A 17345-nucleotide genomic window follows, 5' to 3' on the forward strand; every position below is an offset into this window, starting at 1 on the left:
GTCTGTGTGAGGTAAATGTACCTTTTCTATGTTCTCATTTATTCCATGCATACTCTTTCATCTTGCTTGCCCTATACTCTTAATTCCTTAAGTCTGTGTCACTTGCTAGAAACGAGCTACTAAAAAGCCAAGTGCCTGGTTTTACTTAAATTTGTATATGTTATCAGCAGTCTTTGCAGCATTATAACCATGCATTTTAGATTCATATGCTGTAAATACCTATGTATACATGTGCTCAGCAACTGTCCAATTTAAGGGGTCTCATAAAAGTAAGACTCTGAGCAGATTGGGACTATGGTTCTGAATTAACTGAACTTTTCTTCTGTTTAAAATAATGTTTTATATTTATTACATCCTTTTAAGTAAAATATACTCCATAAAGTTTGGGGCTGGATCAATTTAAGTGAGATCAGTATACTCTCAGGAGAAAATTGATGACTTGTAACTCGTTCATGTTTTGGATATAATTATATTTTAATGAGCCATTGCTTATTTCTTTGGTAGAAACAATATTGTATGTCTAAATTGCTCTTAAAATATGAAGCATCTTAACCCCAATGGTATTTTTCTTCCAGGGATTAATGAATTATTTTAAAATAATTCTATCAATTTTTTTTTCATTTTCCCTTTCTCTCTCTCTCTCTCTCTCTCTCTCTCTCTCTCTCTCTCTCTCTTTTAATGGAACACTAAGCTCTTTACTTCATTGACTCCTCTTTATGTCACAGGACAAACTTGACAGTAATGAAGCCATCGCGCAGACACACAGACAGCAATCCCTCTGGCTCCGTTCCTAGGTTCAGGAGACAGTGAGCTCCTCCTGAGTTTCACTGAGGGACTCTCTAGGTAGGCAGTTCCTGCACAAGGTTTTCCGGTGACCGGATCGATAACTCGGCCAATTTGAATGGTCGACTTCTATATGGCACTCGGAAGACAGATGCAGGTGTCCAATGCCCTAGAATAGAGTTACTGATATAGCTAGAGTTGCAGATAGTTGTGAGCTACGATATGCAGACAGGAAATGAACCAGCGTCTTCTGCAAGAGCAAGTACTCTAAAACACAGAGGTATCCATTCAGGCCCCAGCGGCTTATTTTTAAGACATCATAAAATGAAAATTTTTTTTGTTTTGTTTTGGAGACAGGGTTTCTTTGTGTATCCCTGGCTGTCCTGGAACTCACTTAGACCAGGCTTGCCTCAAACTCAGAAATCCGCCTGCCTCTGCCTCCCAAGTGCTGGGATTAAAGGCGTATGCCACCAACACCCGGCCATAAAATGAGTTTCTTAAGACAGAAAACAATATTTGTCCAAAAGAATAACACAGACTTTATTAGAAAATAATATTAAGTATTAACTGTCCACTGAAAAGATCACAGTTGGGGGACACGCAGACTCATTAACTCTGTGGATCAAGTCAGCACTGAACTGGTTACAAGCTATAGCTTGTTAATCAGAGTTCTAAAGAAACTGTTCACATAAGAACTAGCTCTTCTAAGTTAGAACTATGCAGAAAACATAGCAGAAATGCCAGGAGACATAGGATGCAGGAAGATGTGACACTTCTGAAATTACATCACTTGCTAGTGAAGGTCTGTAAGCATATTGACTCTCTCTCTTTTTGTATTTATATACACCAAAAATATACTCCAAGCTAGTCCTGGGTGGAAAATAAAGTATACAGTTTAAAAAGCAAAACTGCAAATGGTATGCATTTACAACAAAATGTGAATTACCTGTACACGCATATTTAAGAGGCACAATCTGTTCTATATAGTAACTGTCATATTGAATTCATATTATACACAGTGGTATCTGATGAGTGGTTTGAGTGAAAACATAGTACCAAAACATTGATACAAAATAAATTACATAGTACTTAGTATTTTTAAAAGTTACCTACTTATGAAAAATGATCTCAGATTTTAACAAATGGCCCCTTTCAGGATTCATTTGTACCAGTGTCAGGATTAGGTACACGTGACCATCATATGACTGAAAACCATTTCCTTCATGTTTTTAACATTGCAACTACTAGAGAAAGGGGTGCTAACTACTTAATCCCACCTCCAAGTCTACCATTCTGTTTTTTCATAAAAATAATTTACCTTCCCATTTTAGTATTGTTTATCTGCTCCATTCTGCAAATTGGTTTTGTCCGTGTCTTGAGTTCTGTCATGTATCTGAGAAATTCAAGTTTGCTGTTTATAATCCTAAATGGCTAACATAGAATTCAAAGCACACGTGGAGACGGTAGCCCATCTGAGACTCGAATACTCGAGTCGCAAACACGTTCACAGATGTTTTTCAATCCAGAATCAAAGACTCACAGTCTTGAACATTATCATAATGCTGTGAAGGGCTCATCTTTGGCATTTCTCCATTAGTTCTAAAATAAAAGCACGGCATTTTATGTTTTCCTGTCTACCTAATGCACGCGCTTTGGTGCGTGAAAATGACTGTTATTTAACTGCAACTTCATTACTGAGCAAAAAAAAAAAAAAAAAAAAAAAAAAAAAAAAAAAAAAAAAAAAAAAAAATTGCAAAGCTGCAAAACCAAAACCAAAAAACTAACACCCGTCAGCATTACACTCTGGGAAGCTGAAGTGCTTGATCTTGATCAAAGTTTTAGTTCTCTTTTTTAGTTATTACAACACTGATAAACAGGATATACTTTATCTGAATAAGATAGCCAGGATATAATTCTTGGATGAGAATACTTTCATTAAAGCAAAAAAAAAAAAAAAAAAGACATATATCTTCCAATAACATGGGCATCACAAAGTCAACATACAGTATTTTCTTCACTGGCCCTTGTGGCCATCTGGCTTGCTTTCTTCTTCTCTCCTCCCCTCCCGATCTCCCTCTCTCTTGGTTTTTGAGACAGGGAAAGGATCTCACTAAGTTACCACAATTTGTCTAGGACTTCCTGGGTAGCTCAGACCAGCCTTGAACTTGTGAGCCTCTTGCCTCAATATCTAGAGCACTTGGACTATAGTCTTGCACTTCTAGGTTTGGTCCTGGGAAAAGGGGAAACAACATAACCAAAACCAAACAGCTGCTACAAACATCCAATGGTCTTGGATAGCAAAAACAGAGGGAGAGCCATCTCCCTTTGAAAAGGCAACCAGTAACTCTCTACTGTCTTTATTCTTACAAAGCAGAAGTGTGAAAATACAAGCAGAAAACGATGCCCTGAAGATAAAAGGACTACAGTATAGATAGGGCATGTCTACTGTCTGGCAGAAAGAAATATGAATACATCTTTAGCTACTTTGGGAAGAAAAACTGGTCTTCCAAATATATTAAAATCTGTGGATTAAGAGAATGTAACGTAAAAAGATAGTGGATTTTTGAAAGTACAAATCACATGGCAGTTGAAGAATACTATCCATGCAGTTTAATAATACTATCTCCCAGCCAATGTAAACACCTGACATAACAGTCCTTCAAGTCCTTAAGAGTTCTTTGTGAAAATCAAATAAAGAAATTATCAGCCCCTACTAATAAAATTCAGTAAGAACTTGGGCCTCATGGTTGGCACTATTTAAAGTTTCCAGACTAGTAAGTACGAATGGCTACCTACTTCCAGAATCCAGGAGAGTTTTACTCAACTCTGTTACTTTAGAAATACTGAGTTTTGTTTTTTTTTTACAAACCCAATTAAGACTCATCTGGTCATACTCAAGTTTAAAACAAAACACTATGTAAAGTTGTTTTGTATAAATGTCCTCTTGAGAATCCGTGAGTGACTTCACAGACTTCTTTTCTGGAGGCTTCACATGGAGCTCATTAACACCACTAGACAAGATCAGTTACCAGCACTCCTGCATTCAGTTGAAGTTGGTTTTCTGTAAATGCTTATTGGGAATTTCTAAAGCACTAACTTGGAGAGGCCAGGAACCTCCATCAATCCCAGCTTGGATGGCCACTCCAGTCACCACTGCCAGGTCAGGGTCTACAGACGTGTTCGGGTCCTTTCCAAAGAACTCCTGAATAACTTGGCGGATCCGAGGAATACGAGTAGAACCCCCAACCAGAACGACCTCATCAATTTCAGTCTTGTCTACATGGCCTTCTTTTAATACTTGCTGAATGGGTACGAGTATTTTCTGAAAGAGATCTTCATTGAGGGTATCAAAGAGCTTGCGGGATACTTCCGTCTCAAATAAAACCTGACTTTTTCCACTCTTGCTTTCTGAAAGGCCAGGTCTAAACACTCTGTTCACTTGGTGACCATCCCCTGGGGTAAGCTGGTCTTCTGGCAGCTCAGAGTCACCATTCTGAGGTTTTTTGCTGTCTTTTCCCTCAATAGTGAGTAAAACTGATACATGGGCAGACTGATGAAGTGTCAAGTTTAGCTTGACCATTTCCACCGCTTGTCTTAATCTGTGGATTTCCTCTTTCCTGGAAGGGAGAAAGCCGTACGTTTGATAGATCTCTTTATATAAATACTGAAGCAGCCTTTGATTGAAATCTTGTCCTCCAAGCTTGTTGTTTCCTAAAAACAGAATTAAAAATTTTATGTCATATATATATGCACATAAATATAAACTCTGTATATTAAGGTATTCTAAGGATAACAAAACCAGTAATATATTAAGATTTTATTAATATAAATACTGACTAAAAAAGACCTATGCTAAAACCATTTTAAACCAAATGTTAAGGGCAGGTGGTTATCTACTTCCAGATTCTAGAAACTGTTTTATCTCAACTATTATTATTATTATTATTTCTATTTCTATCCTCTACCATTGATAATCATTGCCTAGCAGGGTTAGAAATCCTAAATGATCTAGAAGGAAGTATCTTAAAGACTTTAAGTAACTTTTGACAAACACAGAAGAATGAAGTCAGCATCGACTTGAAACTGAAACTGTCTTATTTTGTAATTTTTACGATTAACATGTTCCAATAAATATATATATTATCTCACTGTTAATAATTAAAAGCTTAATAGAAATAGTTCTATAGGAAAAAATAATGGAATATAAACTCAAAGTACATATTTTGGCTCTATGGAATTTGGTTAAAAGAATGAGAAATATGTATGCTAGAATGCTTATGTAGGTTAATAAGCACCCTTACGTCTTTAACCTAAAAAGCACAAAGCAAAAATCTTAAAAGAGAGATTTAAAGTAAATGATCTTATTTCTTCAGTGATACTCAAGTTGCATTTCTTAGGACATCCTCATTCTGAAGCATAAAACAGATGAAATAACGGAATGTCTTCATCTTGACATTTTTTTCCGTTATCTTCCCTTTAACCAACATCAAGAATGCTCTAGAGGAACTTACTTATTTGACTTACAGGAAGTCCAGCCATTTTATTTTGATAGTTACCTTTGATCTGTACATAGATATAAGCAACAATATACAGAAAATCACAAAATATTCTGAAAATGAAACCCACATCCTACATGCTAGGCAGACTGAGGGAAACACTCCTGAACCTCTTTAATTCGGCACTTTTCTTACCAGACATTGCTCGTGTTAGAAACATCCCTCCTTGTTTATTCAGTAATGACACATCAAGAGTTCCTCCACCCAAGTCTATGACCAACACGTAGAAAACATCAACCTTATGGAGACCATAGGCCATAGCTGCTGCTGTCGGTTCATTTATCACCCTCAAGATCTTCAGTCCTGAGAGAACATGGGAGAAAACAGTTTCTACTCAACTTGTTATAAAAACATGCTTGTTTCTTCTTTAATGTGAACTTCACCCAGCAGCGACAAAAGCAGTGGGAAAAATACAATATTATGAAAAGTGCAAGTTTTTTTTAACTGATATAATTATAATTATTCTTAGAGAATACACCATAAAGAAAGAAAAGCCTAAGTTTAATAGCTTGACATTTTATTAACAATTGAAAACCCTCTTCCGCTTTTTCTAATATTGATAATCTACTTGGAAATATATAGTTGTAGAGATGTGGTAAGCTGATCTTGTGTAAAAGCAATCCTACCTTGAGTAAGAATCCTGCTTTGAACTAACTTCCCCACTTAAAGTGGTATACAAGATGTGAGATTGCACCTCAGGAGCCACATCAGTGTTTCAAACTCTGAAGATTCTCCCCTTGATTATACTGCCTTTCCTTTGGTTATCAAATTTCTTGCTCTCTTCTGGTCACATGCAGGGTCCTATAGTCAGAGACTTAGGAGTCACTGTTTCAGGGAGGCATGTCCGATCATTCTGTACCCGTCTGACTACCCTGACTACCCTCTAGGCCTCCTCTTCCACTCATGCTACTTTCTGGTAAAGACTGTAGCAGAGGATGGCCTTGTCAGGCATCAATGGAAGGAGAAGCTCTTGGCCCTGTGAAGGTTCGATGCCCTGGAGGGTGGGAAGCTGGGAGTGTGTGGGTGTGTGGAGGGAACACCCTCTAGAAGCAGGTGGAGGGGGGAGTGGGATAGGAGGTTTTAGAGGAGGGGGGATTGGGAAAGGGGATAACATCTGAAATGTAAATAATGAAAATATCCAAAAAAAAAAAAAAACAAACCCAAAACCAAAAAAACTGTACCAGTGGTTCTGAATAAGAGGTGACTGATCCTCCTGAAGCCAATGGTAATAAGGACACTGCTGGTTGCTATCCATTAGGTAGGGCATATAGCTACTATTAGTGAAGATGAGGATAAGTACAGGAAGGTCCCATAGTAAAATGTTACATGTTATATACATATTATGCTTACTCTACAATTCTATTTGGATACAGCATCACAAGAGCAGGATTTATAGAACAGGTTTCCAAGTTTTCACCTTGGAAAGTCTGGCAACACTTCCCCTGAACAATGAAGAGATCAGAAGTACAGAAGTACTCATGTTCTCTCCCACTCTTTGTCATATGCCTGATGAGCTTAACTTCTTCTTTTCTTCTTTTGTTTATAAACATATTTTGAGGATGGAAGTGTCTTGGAGGACTGAACCTAGGCAGCGCCTGACCCTTTCTAGAGCAGTAACCTACCAGAAAGCGACAGCCCCAGCCCTACAGTGCTTTTTCTCCCCAATATAAACCTTTAATGTTGTACCAGAGTTCATAGTTATCATCGCAAATCTATACAAGACAGCTAATTCACCTGCCATATAGTTTACATGTCTACAGTTGATCTACAGAAGATGTCTGTCCTAACACAATCTTGAGAAAATGCATGTCACTCAAGGGTTGTCACACAATCTTAAGAAAATGCATGCCACTATTACCAGCAAGGTTGGCAGCTTGGATTGTTGAATTTCTCTGTTGTAGGTCAAATTCTGCTGGCACAGAAATGACAGCATTGGCAACTGGCATGCCCAGGTATTCCTCTGCCATTTCCTTTAGCTTCAGCAACAATCGAGAGCCGACATACTCCGGAGAAACAGTGATGGTTTTGTTACTTGTCACAGAAAACTCAGCCATTCCATTTTTGTGTAAAACCTGTGAGTAAGATTTGAAAAGCAAGAATTGTAAAGATATGTATGTATACACAAAAGTCCAATTACTTTGACATGAACATACTGGATTGACTCAACAAAAACCTGTACAACTAAAAAACAACAACAACAAAAAAAAACCTCACTATAACATATCCAGTACCCTTTTCCAGATTAGAGTTCACTAAATGTAATATTTAAAAACTTATTAAATAAATCTATGTTACAGTTTTCAGTAATAGCCAAACAGAAGTCAGGAATTTAACAAAAGCCTAGAATATTCTCATTGGAAGAATGAGTTACAACACAGAGGAGACTTCTTTCATTGGAGCTGTATGTTTGAAGACCCTCAGTGGACACCTTTTCACTCAGACAAAGCACTTTAAAACTGCTCATCAAGATATACAAGGAGCCAGCTGTTATCACTAATACTGCATCTTGGGGCCATTACTTAGTAAAATAGTCCTAATGACAGCACTGCAATGCCTGCAACACCTGATACCCAGGATGCCTGCTGAGTAAAGCTGAGAGGATGAAATGAACAACAGGATGGTCCATACTCTGGGTAAGACAGGAAAGCCAGGGAAGGATTTTATCATGCTCCTCCTAAACAATTTACATATTGGCCATTTATGGGAGGTTGCTTTTCATATTCATGGTCATTGAGAACCAGTAATTAATTAAGACCACAGGAAAGAAAACTACAGAAACTCAAATCACAAAGGAGGCAACGCTTTATATGGTAAGCTGTGATGATACCACTAATGAGTCTAATACATGTAGATTCATTAGACCACTTCATAACTTAGAGGAAAAGTTGCACATAGGATAAACAAAACAAAAAAAATTAAATGTTTAAAAAAATACTGAAAATTATACATATAAAAGCAATTAAGATGGAAAACCAAAAGGAAAAAATAATCAAGCCAGTGCAAAGGGTAAAAGTTCATACTAATTACTATAGGAATCAAAGCCACTCTTCTAAAATTGAGACTTCATGAATGCCTAATACTTTGAAAGGAACAGCAACTTATACATCATAGAGATGATAAGGCATTTTATTGTCATTAAAGAAAAGAGAAAGATGTCAAACCAGGACAAAGAAGAAGAAATGCAGAGGCAATCAGGTCTTTGTGAGTTCTAGGTCAGACAAGTCTACACATTTAGTTCCTGCATTAATCAAACAATCAATCAACCAATAGAATTTTTAAAAGAAAGAAAAAATATCACTACATGTAACTCTTGTAAAGCAAAGGGAAGACATGTAATACAAAACGCCATTTTTCACTTGTGGATTGTCAAACTCAGACCCAGTGGCGCAGGCTGGCTCGCTCAAGAGTCTGAGGCTTTACAGTTCAGTGATGGCTGTGGAGAAGACCTACCTCAGTAAGTAAAGAAAATCATATTACCTGCTGAAGATATGGATACTGCAAAAAGCAAATGTTAAGATCATGCAGCCTTCCTGATCTACAATCTGGGAATATAAATAAAATTCCTTAAAAACACAAGCCAAAAACGTTGAGATTCGACTTTACACCAATCAGAATGGCTAAGATCAAAAACTCAAGGTGACAACAGATGCTGATGAGGACGTGGAGAAAGAGGAACACACCTCCATTGCTGGTGGAATTGCAAACTAGTACAACCACTCTGGAAATCAACCTGGCAGTTCCTCAGAAAATTGGAAACAGATCTACCTGAAGACCCAGCTATACCATTCTTGGGCATATACCCAAAAGATGTTCACCACACCACAAGGACATGTGGTCGACTATATTCATGAGCAGCCTTATTTATAATAACGAGAAGCTAGAAACAACCCAGTTGTCCCTCAACCAAGGAATGGATACAGAAAATGTGGTTCATGTCCACAAAGGAATACTATTCAACTACTAAAAATGAGAACATCATGAATTTTGCACGTAAATGGATGGAACTAGAAAATATCATCCTGAATGAAGTAAGCCAGACCCAATAGGACATGCATGTCATGTACTCACTGATAAGTGGATATTAGCCAAAAAGTACAGAATACCTAGGAATCTGTGGGTTGCCACAGACTGTAAGAAATTTAACAAGCAGAAGGCCCAAGTGAGGATGCTTCAATCCCACTTAGAAGGGAGAACAAAATAGTCATGTGAGGCAGAGGGAAAGAGGGACCTGGGTGGGAGAGGAGAAGAGGACAGGAAAAGGGGAAAAGGATCAGGTACTGGGGAGGAGGAGACAGAAGAGAAGCCCTAAGGGCAAGGAGAATGAATGGAAATATGCAGCCTCTGGGAGTGGGAGGTGGGGGATCCTCTAGAAAGTCCCAGAGACCTGGGAGGTGAGAGATTCTCAGGATTCAATGGGGGTGACCTTATCCAAAATGCTCAACAGTGGGGAGAAGGAACTCAAGTCCACCTCCAGAAGAAAGACAGGGCCTCAAGTGGAAGGATGGGATTACTAACCTACAGTCAAAATTTCTGACCCAGAATTGTTCCTGTCTAAAAGAACTGCAGAGACAAAAATGGAGAAGAGATTGAAGGAAAGGCAGTCCAGTGACCAGCCCAACTTGGGATCCATCTCATGGAGTGCACCAAGGCTTGACTCTATTACTGATACTAGGGTGTGCTTACCGACAGGTGCCTGACATGGCTGACCTTTGAAAGGCACAATCAGCAGCTGACTGAGACAGAAGCAGATGCTTACACTCAACCATTGGACTGAAGGGACCCCTATGGGGGAATTTGAAGAAGCTGAGGGGAGAGAGACCCCATAGGAGGACCAGTAGTCTCAACTAACCCAGACCCCTGGGAGCTCCCAGAGACTGAGCCACCAACCAGCATACGCTAGCTGGTCTAAGGCCGCTGGCACACTGGTCTGGACTCAGTGGGAGAAGATGTACTCCAGGGAAAGGGGATGCCTGTGGGTGAAGCACCTTCTCAGAGGCAAGGGAGAGGGGGAATATGTTGAGAAACTGTGGGAGTGGGGACTGGGAAAGGGGGACAACAGCTGGAATGTAAATAAAATAATTTTATAAAAACCACATATATATCCAACTCAAAATTCTACAAGGCAGGTATTTTCTGACAGAGATATATATGTATATATACATATTGAACTTTAAAAATTAGTGTGATACTAGCAAAGTACGATAAGAGAAAGATGAGATAGATCAATTCTGTAATAAAATAAAGGTTCCACAGCCATTAAAACTAGTGAGGTGCATGCACTAAATGTGTGTGACATACTGATGCACTTCAAATAAGCCAGAAAGCATACAAAAATGTACATACATAGGGAATTTCTATTTACAGTCCATGGGGCTTCAGCATCCTTTCTAAAATGTCTGGAAAGAACTAATTGGAACTGTGATGATGGAATGAATGCGCAGTAAAGCCCCACTTTCTGACCAGGCAGCACCAGGAAGTCACTGAACTGATTCACCCTGCAGCTGCTGTGGGATTTCTTACTGAGAGAATACAACTCCGTGACATATAAAGCCGGCGGGGATGAAAAGATGGGCACTGTGAAGCCAAAGCATGAGTTCAAATCGTACAGTTAAATCAAACGGACGGAGAGTTCAGATTAACTTCATACCTTAAATGGGTATCTGCCAACTTCAGCCTCCAACTCCTCGGGGGTGAAGATCTTCCCTATGAACCGTTTGGCATCATATATTGTGTTCTGAGGATTTGAATCTGCCAGCTCTAGGCTTTCATAGCCCACATACACATCACCATCCGTGAAGGACACCATGCTGGGGATGCTGATATGCCCGTTTTCATCCGGAATCACCTTTACTTTTCCTGTTCCAGGAAAAAATACACCCACCGAACAATAGGTGGTACCCAGGTCAATACCAATCACCTTTGGCGTAGGCAATGGTAAATACTGTTGTGCCAAGTAACCAGCCAACAGGAGAGTCAAAACAGCTGAACCTGAAAAAGGTAAAAAGATACGTTCTCATGAAGCCACTACCAAATACTACACCTATAGCAACATCTCCTTAAGAACACTTTGGAAACAAATCATAAAATATTTTACTTTATAGAATTAATAACTACTTTTGGGTATAAAGTTTTTAACATTCCATTTGGCTACAATTAAAGGAAAAAAAAATACCCGAAACCAAAAGCCCTCACATCTGTATTTTTGTATAATCCATTCCATGAGAATAAAGGAATATAATGTAAAAATATTTAAGTAACAATTATGCTGTTGTTGAACGAAAATAATCACAAATGTACAAATGTGAAGCCAAAGCTGGATACAATCCAGTTTTCTTGGCTCATTGCTATTTAGATTGACAGCTTCATAAACAGTTTTACCTGTCATTACTAAAAAGAAATACCATTATGAAATTCTCACAACAAAAGCTTTTTCTCAGAGAAAGCTTTGGTATGTAAGGCTAACTAACCTCTTTGATTATCGTCTTTACTCACTCAAAAAGATAAAACACATAAGTTGGATATGCTGATCTGAAAACTGCTTAGGTGTTACTGTTACTCATAGCAGAGTCCCAGAAGAGTTTTTGCATATTTAAGCATTCATTAAGGATATACTTGTCAAAGAGGTAGTTGTTGGGGGGGAAGTGTACAAGTGCTAACCTGGACAGCAACAATATGTAAGCTTCCAAGTGCTAACCCTGATAGCTTCCCGAAGGCAAGTTCATTCACCATTGTACTGCTCATCAAGAGCGGTGGCTTAGCAAATATTTAAGGGAAAAGATCATGCATAAACATCAGACATATTGTACACAGAAGCGAATAAGAACATCACCTTTGAGTTTAGAATTAATATCTTACTTGGTTTCACTAGTCTACGTTATACACCTGTTCCCACTCATATATACTACAAACCCAGAATGTCAGTCTGCAGTGCTGTTTGTAATGGCTAGTTCCTTCAAATCAATGCCTGGCACATCATAGCATACGAAGAACCTACTCACTTGTCTCTTCCAACCTACTGACAACTCTCAAAAGTATCTCATCACTGGGCATGTGAATGTGATTCCCAAACGGAATGTTCGAAGGAGAATCCAGCTACAAATGAACGGGGACCAGAATCCATTCCAATCTGGCATCCTGAGTGAAGCCAGGAATCTTCATCTCAAGATAGCCCTTCTGATTCACAGTGGGTTCTTCTACAGGGAACTGTCTTCTGCTACCAATTCAAGACTGAGGTATTTAGCATTGCTAGGCCCTCATCCCTTAGACCCGTGGCTGGTGGCAGGACCCCAAGAGACCTCCAGCAGCCAGACTCCGACTCCAGGCGCCCCGCCCCCATCAGCTCCAAATAGGCTCAGCCCCCTTTTCAGTTTCCCTTCGGCTGCGTGACCTGTGATTCAGAGAGTGAGACAACCAACCCTTGGCCACCCAGACCTCTTCGAACCTCCTCGTCGACTGCCATGGTTGTAGGGACCCCTGCGATACTGACCTAAAATCGTCATCTCTCCGGCCATCAGTCCCGCCGAGCAGGCAGAAGGATGACTGTACCGATGGGAGGCACCGCCCCCTAGCCGCCGGCTGTCTCGAAGCCTTCTGGGAAATGTAGTCCGTCCGCTCCGAGGTAGACGGAGGAACTACGACTCCCACCACAGCAAAGACTCCATCTACCATGAGGTCGTGGGGCGGATTTCACTCAGGCCAGTGAGGAAAGACTCGGCCTCCCCCTACAGGAAGGCCCAACAAACCAGGCTTTGTTGTGGGAGCAGCCTCTGGTAAAGGCCAGAGGTTTTCATTCACTAAACCCGAAACACCGCGAGCCTACTTGAGGTAAAAACAGTCCCTGTAGCCCCGCCTCACCGCGTTGTATTGTGGGAGCTGCAGTTCTGGACTGTCCAGAGTTTGGAAGGCGTACGGAGGATAAAACCAAATAAGAATCTTTGGTGGGTGCGTTGCCAGGCTGGCGGGGAATTCAAACTTCCGTTTTTTGTTTTTGGGTTTCTTTTTGTTTTGTTTTTGTTTTATTTCGTTGTTCAGCCTCTTCGTTTAAGGGATATGCCTTTGGTCGAAATCTAGACTCTAGATAGACTTCTCCTAAGTCCTCCAAAGTCCCCTTAGCTTTCCACAGTGGGGCAGTCCTACAGGAGATCAATCTGGGGTACCTGCTCTCTGCCTTGTAAACATCTCCGCAATCCCTAAAAGCATCCCCGGTGCCGTTGGCAGTATATTATTTCACGGACTCTTCAGGAATGAGGTTTATCCAAAACCGCACGGTTTGTCCACGATATTTTTAAATCTAATACTAACATTCAACTATGCTGTTACAAACAAATATGGAACGATACACTCTACTTTTCGTGTTAATTAGGTCATAAATGCCCAGCATTTTCTTCCTGGAGAGGTCCTTTCACGTGTTGACTATCCGATTACTTTTCTCCTTGCTGCTATAAAAAAAGTTTGCAAAGCAATATGAAGAACACAAGATTTATTTAGGTTCAAAGTTCAATGGTACAGTTCGTTATAGCAAGGAAGTCACGGAGGCGAGACCTTAGCCAGCCGTTCCCATTACATCCAGTCAGGAAGCAGAGAGAGGAAACGAAGGCATTTCTCTCTTTTTTTAAATTCAGCCTTGAACCTGCTGGATGTCGGAATAGTAGTGCCCACAGTGAGGCGAAGTTTTTTCATCTCAATCAAGTCAGAAACGCCCTCATATACGTACCTGGAAGTTTACTTCCATGATGATTCCGAATTCCAGTAAGTCGAAAAGATTAACCACAATTATTGAGGATACTTGTGCTTTTTTAGTATATAAAGCCTGATTTTTCTCACTATTTAATATTTAATATGACTTAATGACTCTTTCTGAACGTGACTTTACCATTACTGTTGGGAAAGTTCATGAACACATAAATAAGGTCCTAGAGCTGTTTCTCTGCCTTAGATGCAATTCAAGTAGTCCCAACTGACAACAGTTGTGGGAATAAACCTCTACTGGCTTTCTGCTGGTGTAAAATCTTGTATCTCTTATCTTTCTAGCTATCTATCTACTTTATGATATGTTGGTCTATATCTGTCTATAGTCTATCTACCTATCTATAGATAGATATTATCACAATACATATAGAGTGATTTTAAATTTTAATTATGGCTAACAGAGACCCATTATACTCCACTTTTGTGTTTTTAAATACTTTGTTATGTGACGTATGAAAAGCATGTGAATATATGACTATTATTCACCAAACTTCTTAGGAAGAATGAAGAAAGCATAATTCAAACATCCAATTGATGATTTTTATGGGTAATGATAATTTTAATAAATATTATCAAACAGTTACTGTGTGCTTAGCCCAGTGGTAGCCATTGGCATCAGTATAGGAGAGAAGGTAAATACAGAAATTTAATTCAACATGCTGTGTGCCATAAGAGTAGAATGATCACTGAGAAGGAACAAGATTGGAGAAAACCTAGATAGCTTTACCTTGAAGAGAAGTTCCAGTATTTGAGAGCTTTGTTTTTAAATGTGAGGGTCAAAGTGTAAATTGATGGGAAGACATGAAGTAGCCAGGTGTAAGTAGTCCAAATAAAAATAATCCAACTACCAACAGTATAGAAGCAGACAGGCATTAGACCATGGGACCACTATTGCAAGGATCAGTGATACAAGCACTGCTCACTGTAATTCCCTCACCCCACCATGGTGTTGTCCTTTGAAAGAGAAATGTCTCCTGCTGGGTCTTGTAGTTAGACACTTGGTATCTAGTTGTTGCTGTTATTGGGGAAGTTAGGGAAGTTTTGGGACATGGAGACGTTTTTTGGAGGAAGTCAGTCTCTGGGAGGCAGGCTTTCAGAATTCTTAGCTTGACTGCACTTGGTATGGTCTTTTAGCTTCCTGCACTGGTGGCCTGTTGCCGTGTCTCTCCTGACAATGAATATCTAGCCTTCTGGAACTGTAAGCCAATGTCAATGTTTTCTTGAGTTGCCCTGGTGGCTTGAGGTTAATGATGTAAGCCCTCCGTTACCCTGGCGCCATACTTCACTGAACCTTCTTGGATTTGAAGCCCCTGAAACAGTAAGACAAAGTAAACACTTTCTTTTGTAAGTTGCCTTCGTTACAGTGGTTTATCATAGCAATAGAAAAGTAACTAAGATACTCCCTTTCAGTCAACCATTTTAATCACAGCAATAAAAGATTAATGTATACCCTTTCCTTTTGCAGTTTGTATTTAATATGTGACCATAAACAGCTTTATCTCAGAGTAGAAGACCCTTACCCTCAGAAAGAATATAGCATGCCATACACAGGTGATTTTCACTGTTACTGCCTTAACAAAGTGCCTTAAAATTAATAGAGGCCCATTGTACAATTCTGTAGGTTAGAAATTTGGTATAGGTTTTTCCTGGATCATAGTTCTGCAATGATGTTACTCTTATTTTAAATCATAGAGTGGTAGGTACTTTTCTTGTATGTCAGGCTATTTTTCTTCTGGGCTCCAAGCTCCCAGAATAACGACTCAGACTCAAAATATATTTACAGCTACAACCACCTGGCCCTACTACATTTGTTAAAGAAAATGTTTTATTCTTTTTGAACTATTTTTTTTATTGTAACAGAAAAGAGAAATGTAATTGTTAATGGGATCATTTCAATGAAAGTAATCTACAGTAATAACATGCAATTAATATATATGCATGTATATGTAATAAAATTAGCTGTCCTTTTCCTAAAACTTACCTTCAGCAACATTCCAGACAGCATAAGCTTATTTCAGTGCTGTCTACTTGAAGGATTTCAAGGATTAACAATATGTTGTTTTATTCATGAAGATGATGAGCTGAGAGACCTAATGAAATAGACTGATGTCCAAGGTTTATTCTTTTATTTTTTTTTTGAGGTATCTACTTTTATTTATTTTTTTTTCATTTTTTTTAACTTTTATTGCATTATCAGAAAAGTTACATGATTTCAATTTATCTGAATTTGTTAACATTTAAAAACATATTTTAACTAAATAGAATTGAATCACATTCTTGTTCCCCTTTTGTACCACCACTCCTCCCATAGACCCCCCTTCAATACCTATAATATATTTTTTGTCATATTCCTTAAAATTTATAAAATATTATAAAAATAAAAATAAGTGTTATAAAAGTTGTTTGATATAAAACAACAATAGATTTTACAGTCTTATGTAGATGCTCCTCTACAGCAATAGTGAAAATACATTTTTCTCAATATAAATTTTAAATAACTCCAAACATATTAGCTGTATACTTAAAAATAATACATCACTACTAGTATTTTCTTAAATGAACATGAGTATATAAAGTCTTTTTGTTTGTTTTGTATTTAGTAGAGTTTAAAATCTTGGCTCTTACTGTGGTACAAGCCCAAAATAAGAACAATTTTTAGACATTGTGTTTCATTATAATAAGGCTGTATTTCAATGACCCTCACATCACCAAAGGATTTTACCTCCATTGTAGCTAAGCTGAGAGTTGATAGTTCTGCTGCACCAAAAAATGAATTGTAGGCTCGATTTTTGGATACAGAATTCCTGCTATGGTCAAAGCTATTTGACTTGAGTGAGTGACTTCATTCTCAGCCCACAGAGAACAGGTTACATTCATTTAAGAAATGGTGTAGGGATTAAGATGGTCTATTCATAAAGTCATTCACCAACTGTTTCAATGAACAATGGTTCAGCTTGGAGGGTGGCACAGACATTAAGTGAGGGTAAGAATTTGGTTCATTTGCTGTGATAATTTGGAAAAGCATTCATCTCAGAGAAAGAATAACTTAAAAAGTCCTCTTCTTCAAACTTGATACAAGAGTTACAAATGTCAAGCAGAGCATTCAGTCTCATTTTGTTGTTCTCTTACAAGCCACCTCCCTAGTTAATTGTATATGTTTCTTTTGAGTATATAAATACATTTGAAATACATAAGCTGTTCTGAAAACCATAGTATACTGTAAAAACATGAAATAAACAATACTACATATAGAGAGGC

The 17345-nt window shown here is 38.6% G+C and overlaps 2 protein-coding genes across 2 annotated transcripts in view; one reads left to right on the top strand and one right to left on the bottom strand.

Annotated features, from left to right (window-relative positions):
- The window catches only part of Rbm11 (RNA binding motif protein 11), a 272518-nt gene that overhangs the window by 137106 nt on the left and 118067 nt on the right, over window positions 1–17345 (top strand). The gene's annotated exons all lie outside the window — the stretch shown is intronic.
- On the bottom strand, window positions 1299–13189 carry Hspa13 (heat shock protein family A (Hsp70) member 13). Its single transcript, XM_031364264.1, has 5 exons — window positions 12826–13189; window positions 10987–11327; window positions 7198–7411; window positions 5475–5642; window positions 1299–4494 (listed from the first exon to the last, which is right to left on the bottom strand). The coding sequence occupies exons 1-5, from the start codon at window positions 12848–12850 to the stop codon at window positions 3827–3829; spliced, it is 1416 nt and encodes a 471-aa protein (XP_031220124.1). The 5' UTR covers window positions 12851–13189; the 3' UTR covers window positions 1299–3826.

Source organism: Mastomys coucha, unplaced genomic scaffold, assembly GCF_008632895.1.
Source record: "Mastomys coucha isolate ucsf_1 unplaced genomic scaffold, UCSF_Mcou_1 pScaffold12, whole genome shotgun sequence".
Classification (NCBI taxonomy): domain Eukaryota; kingdom Metazoa; phylum Chordata; class Mammalia; order Rodentia; family Muridae; genus Mastomys; species Mastomys coucha.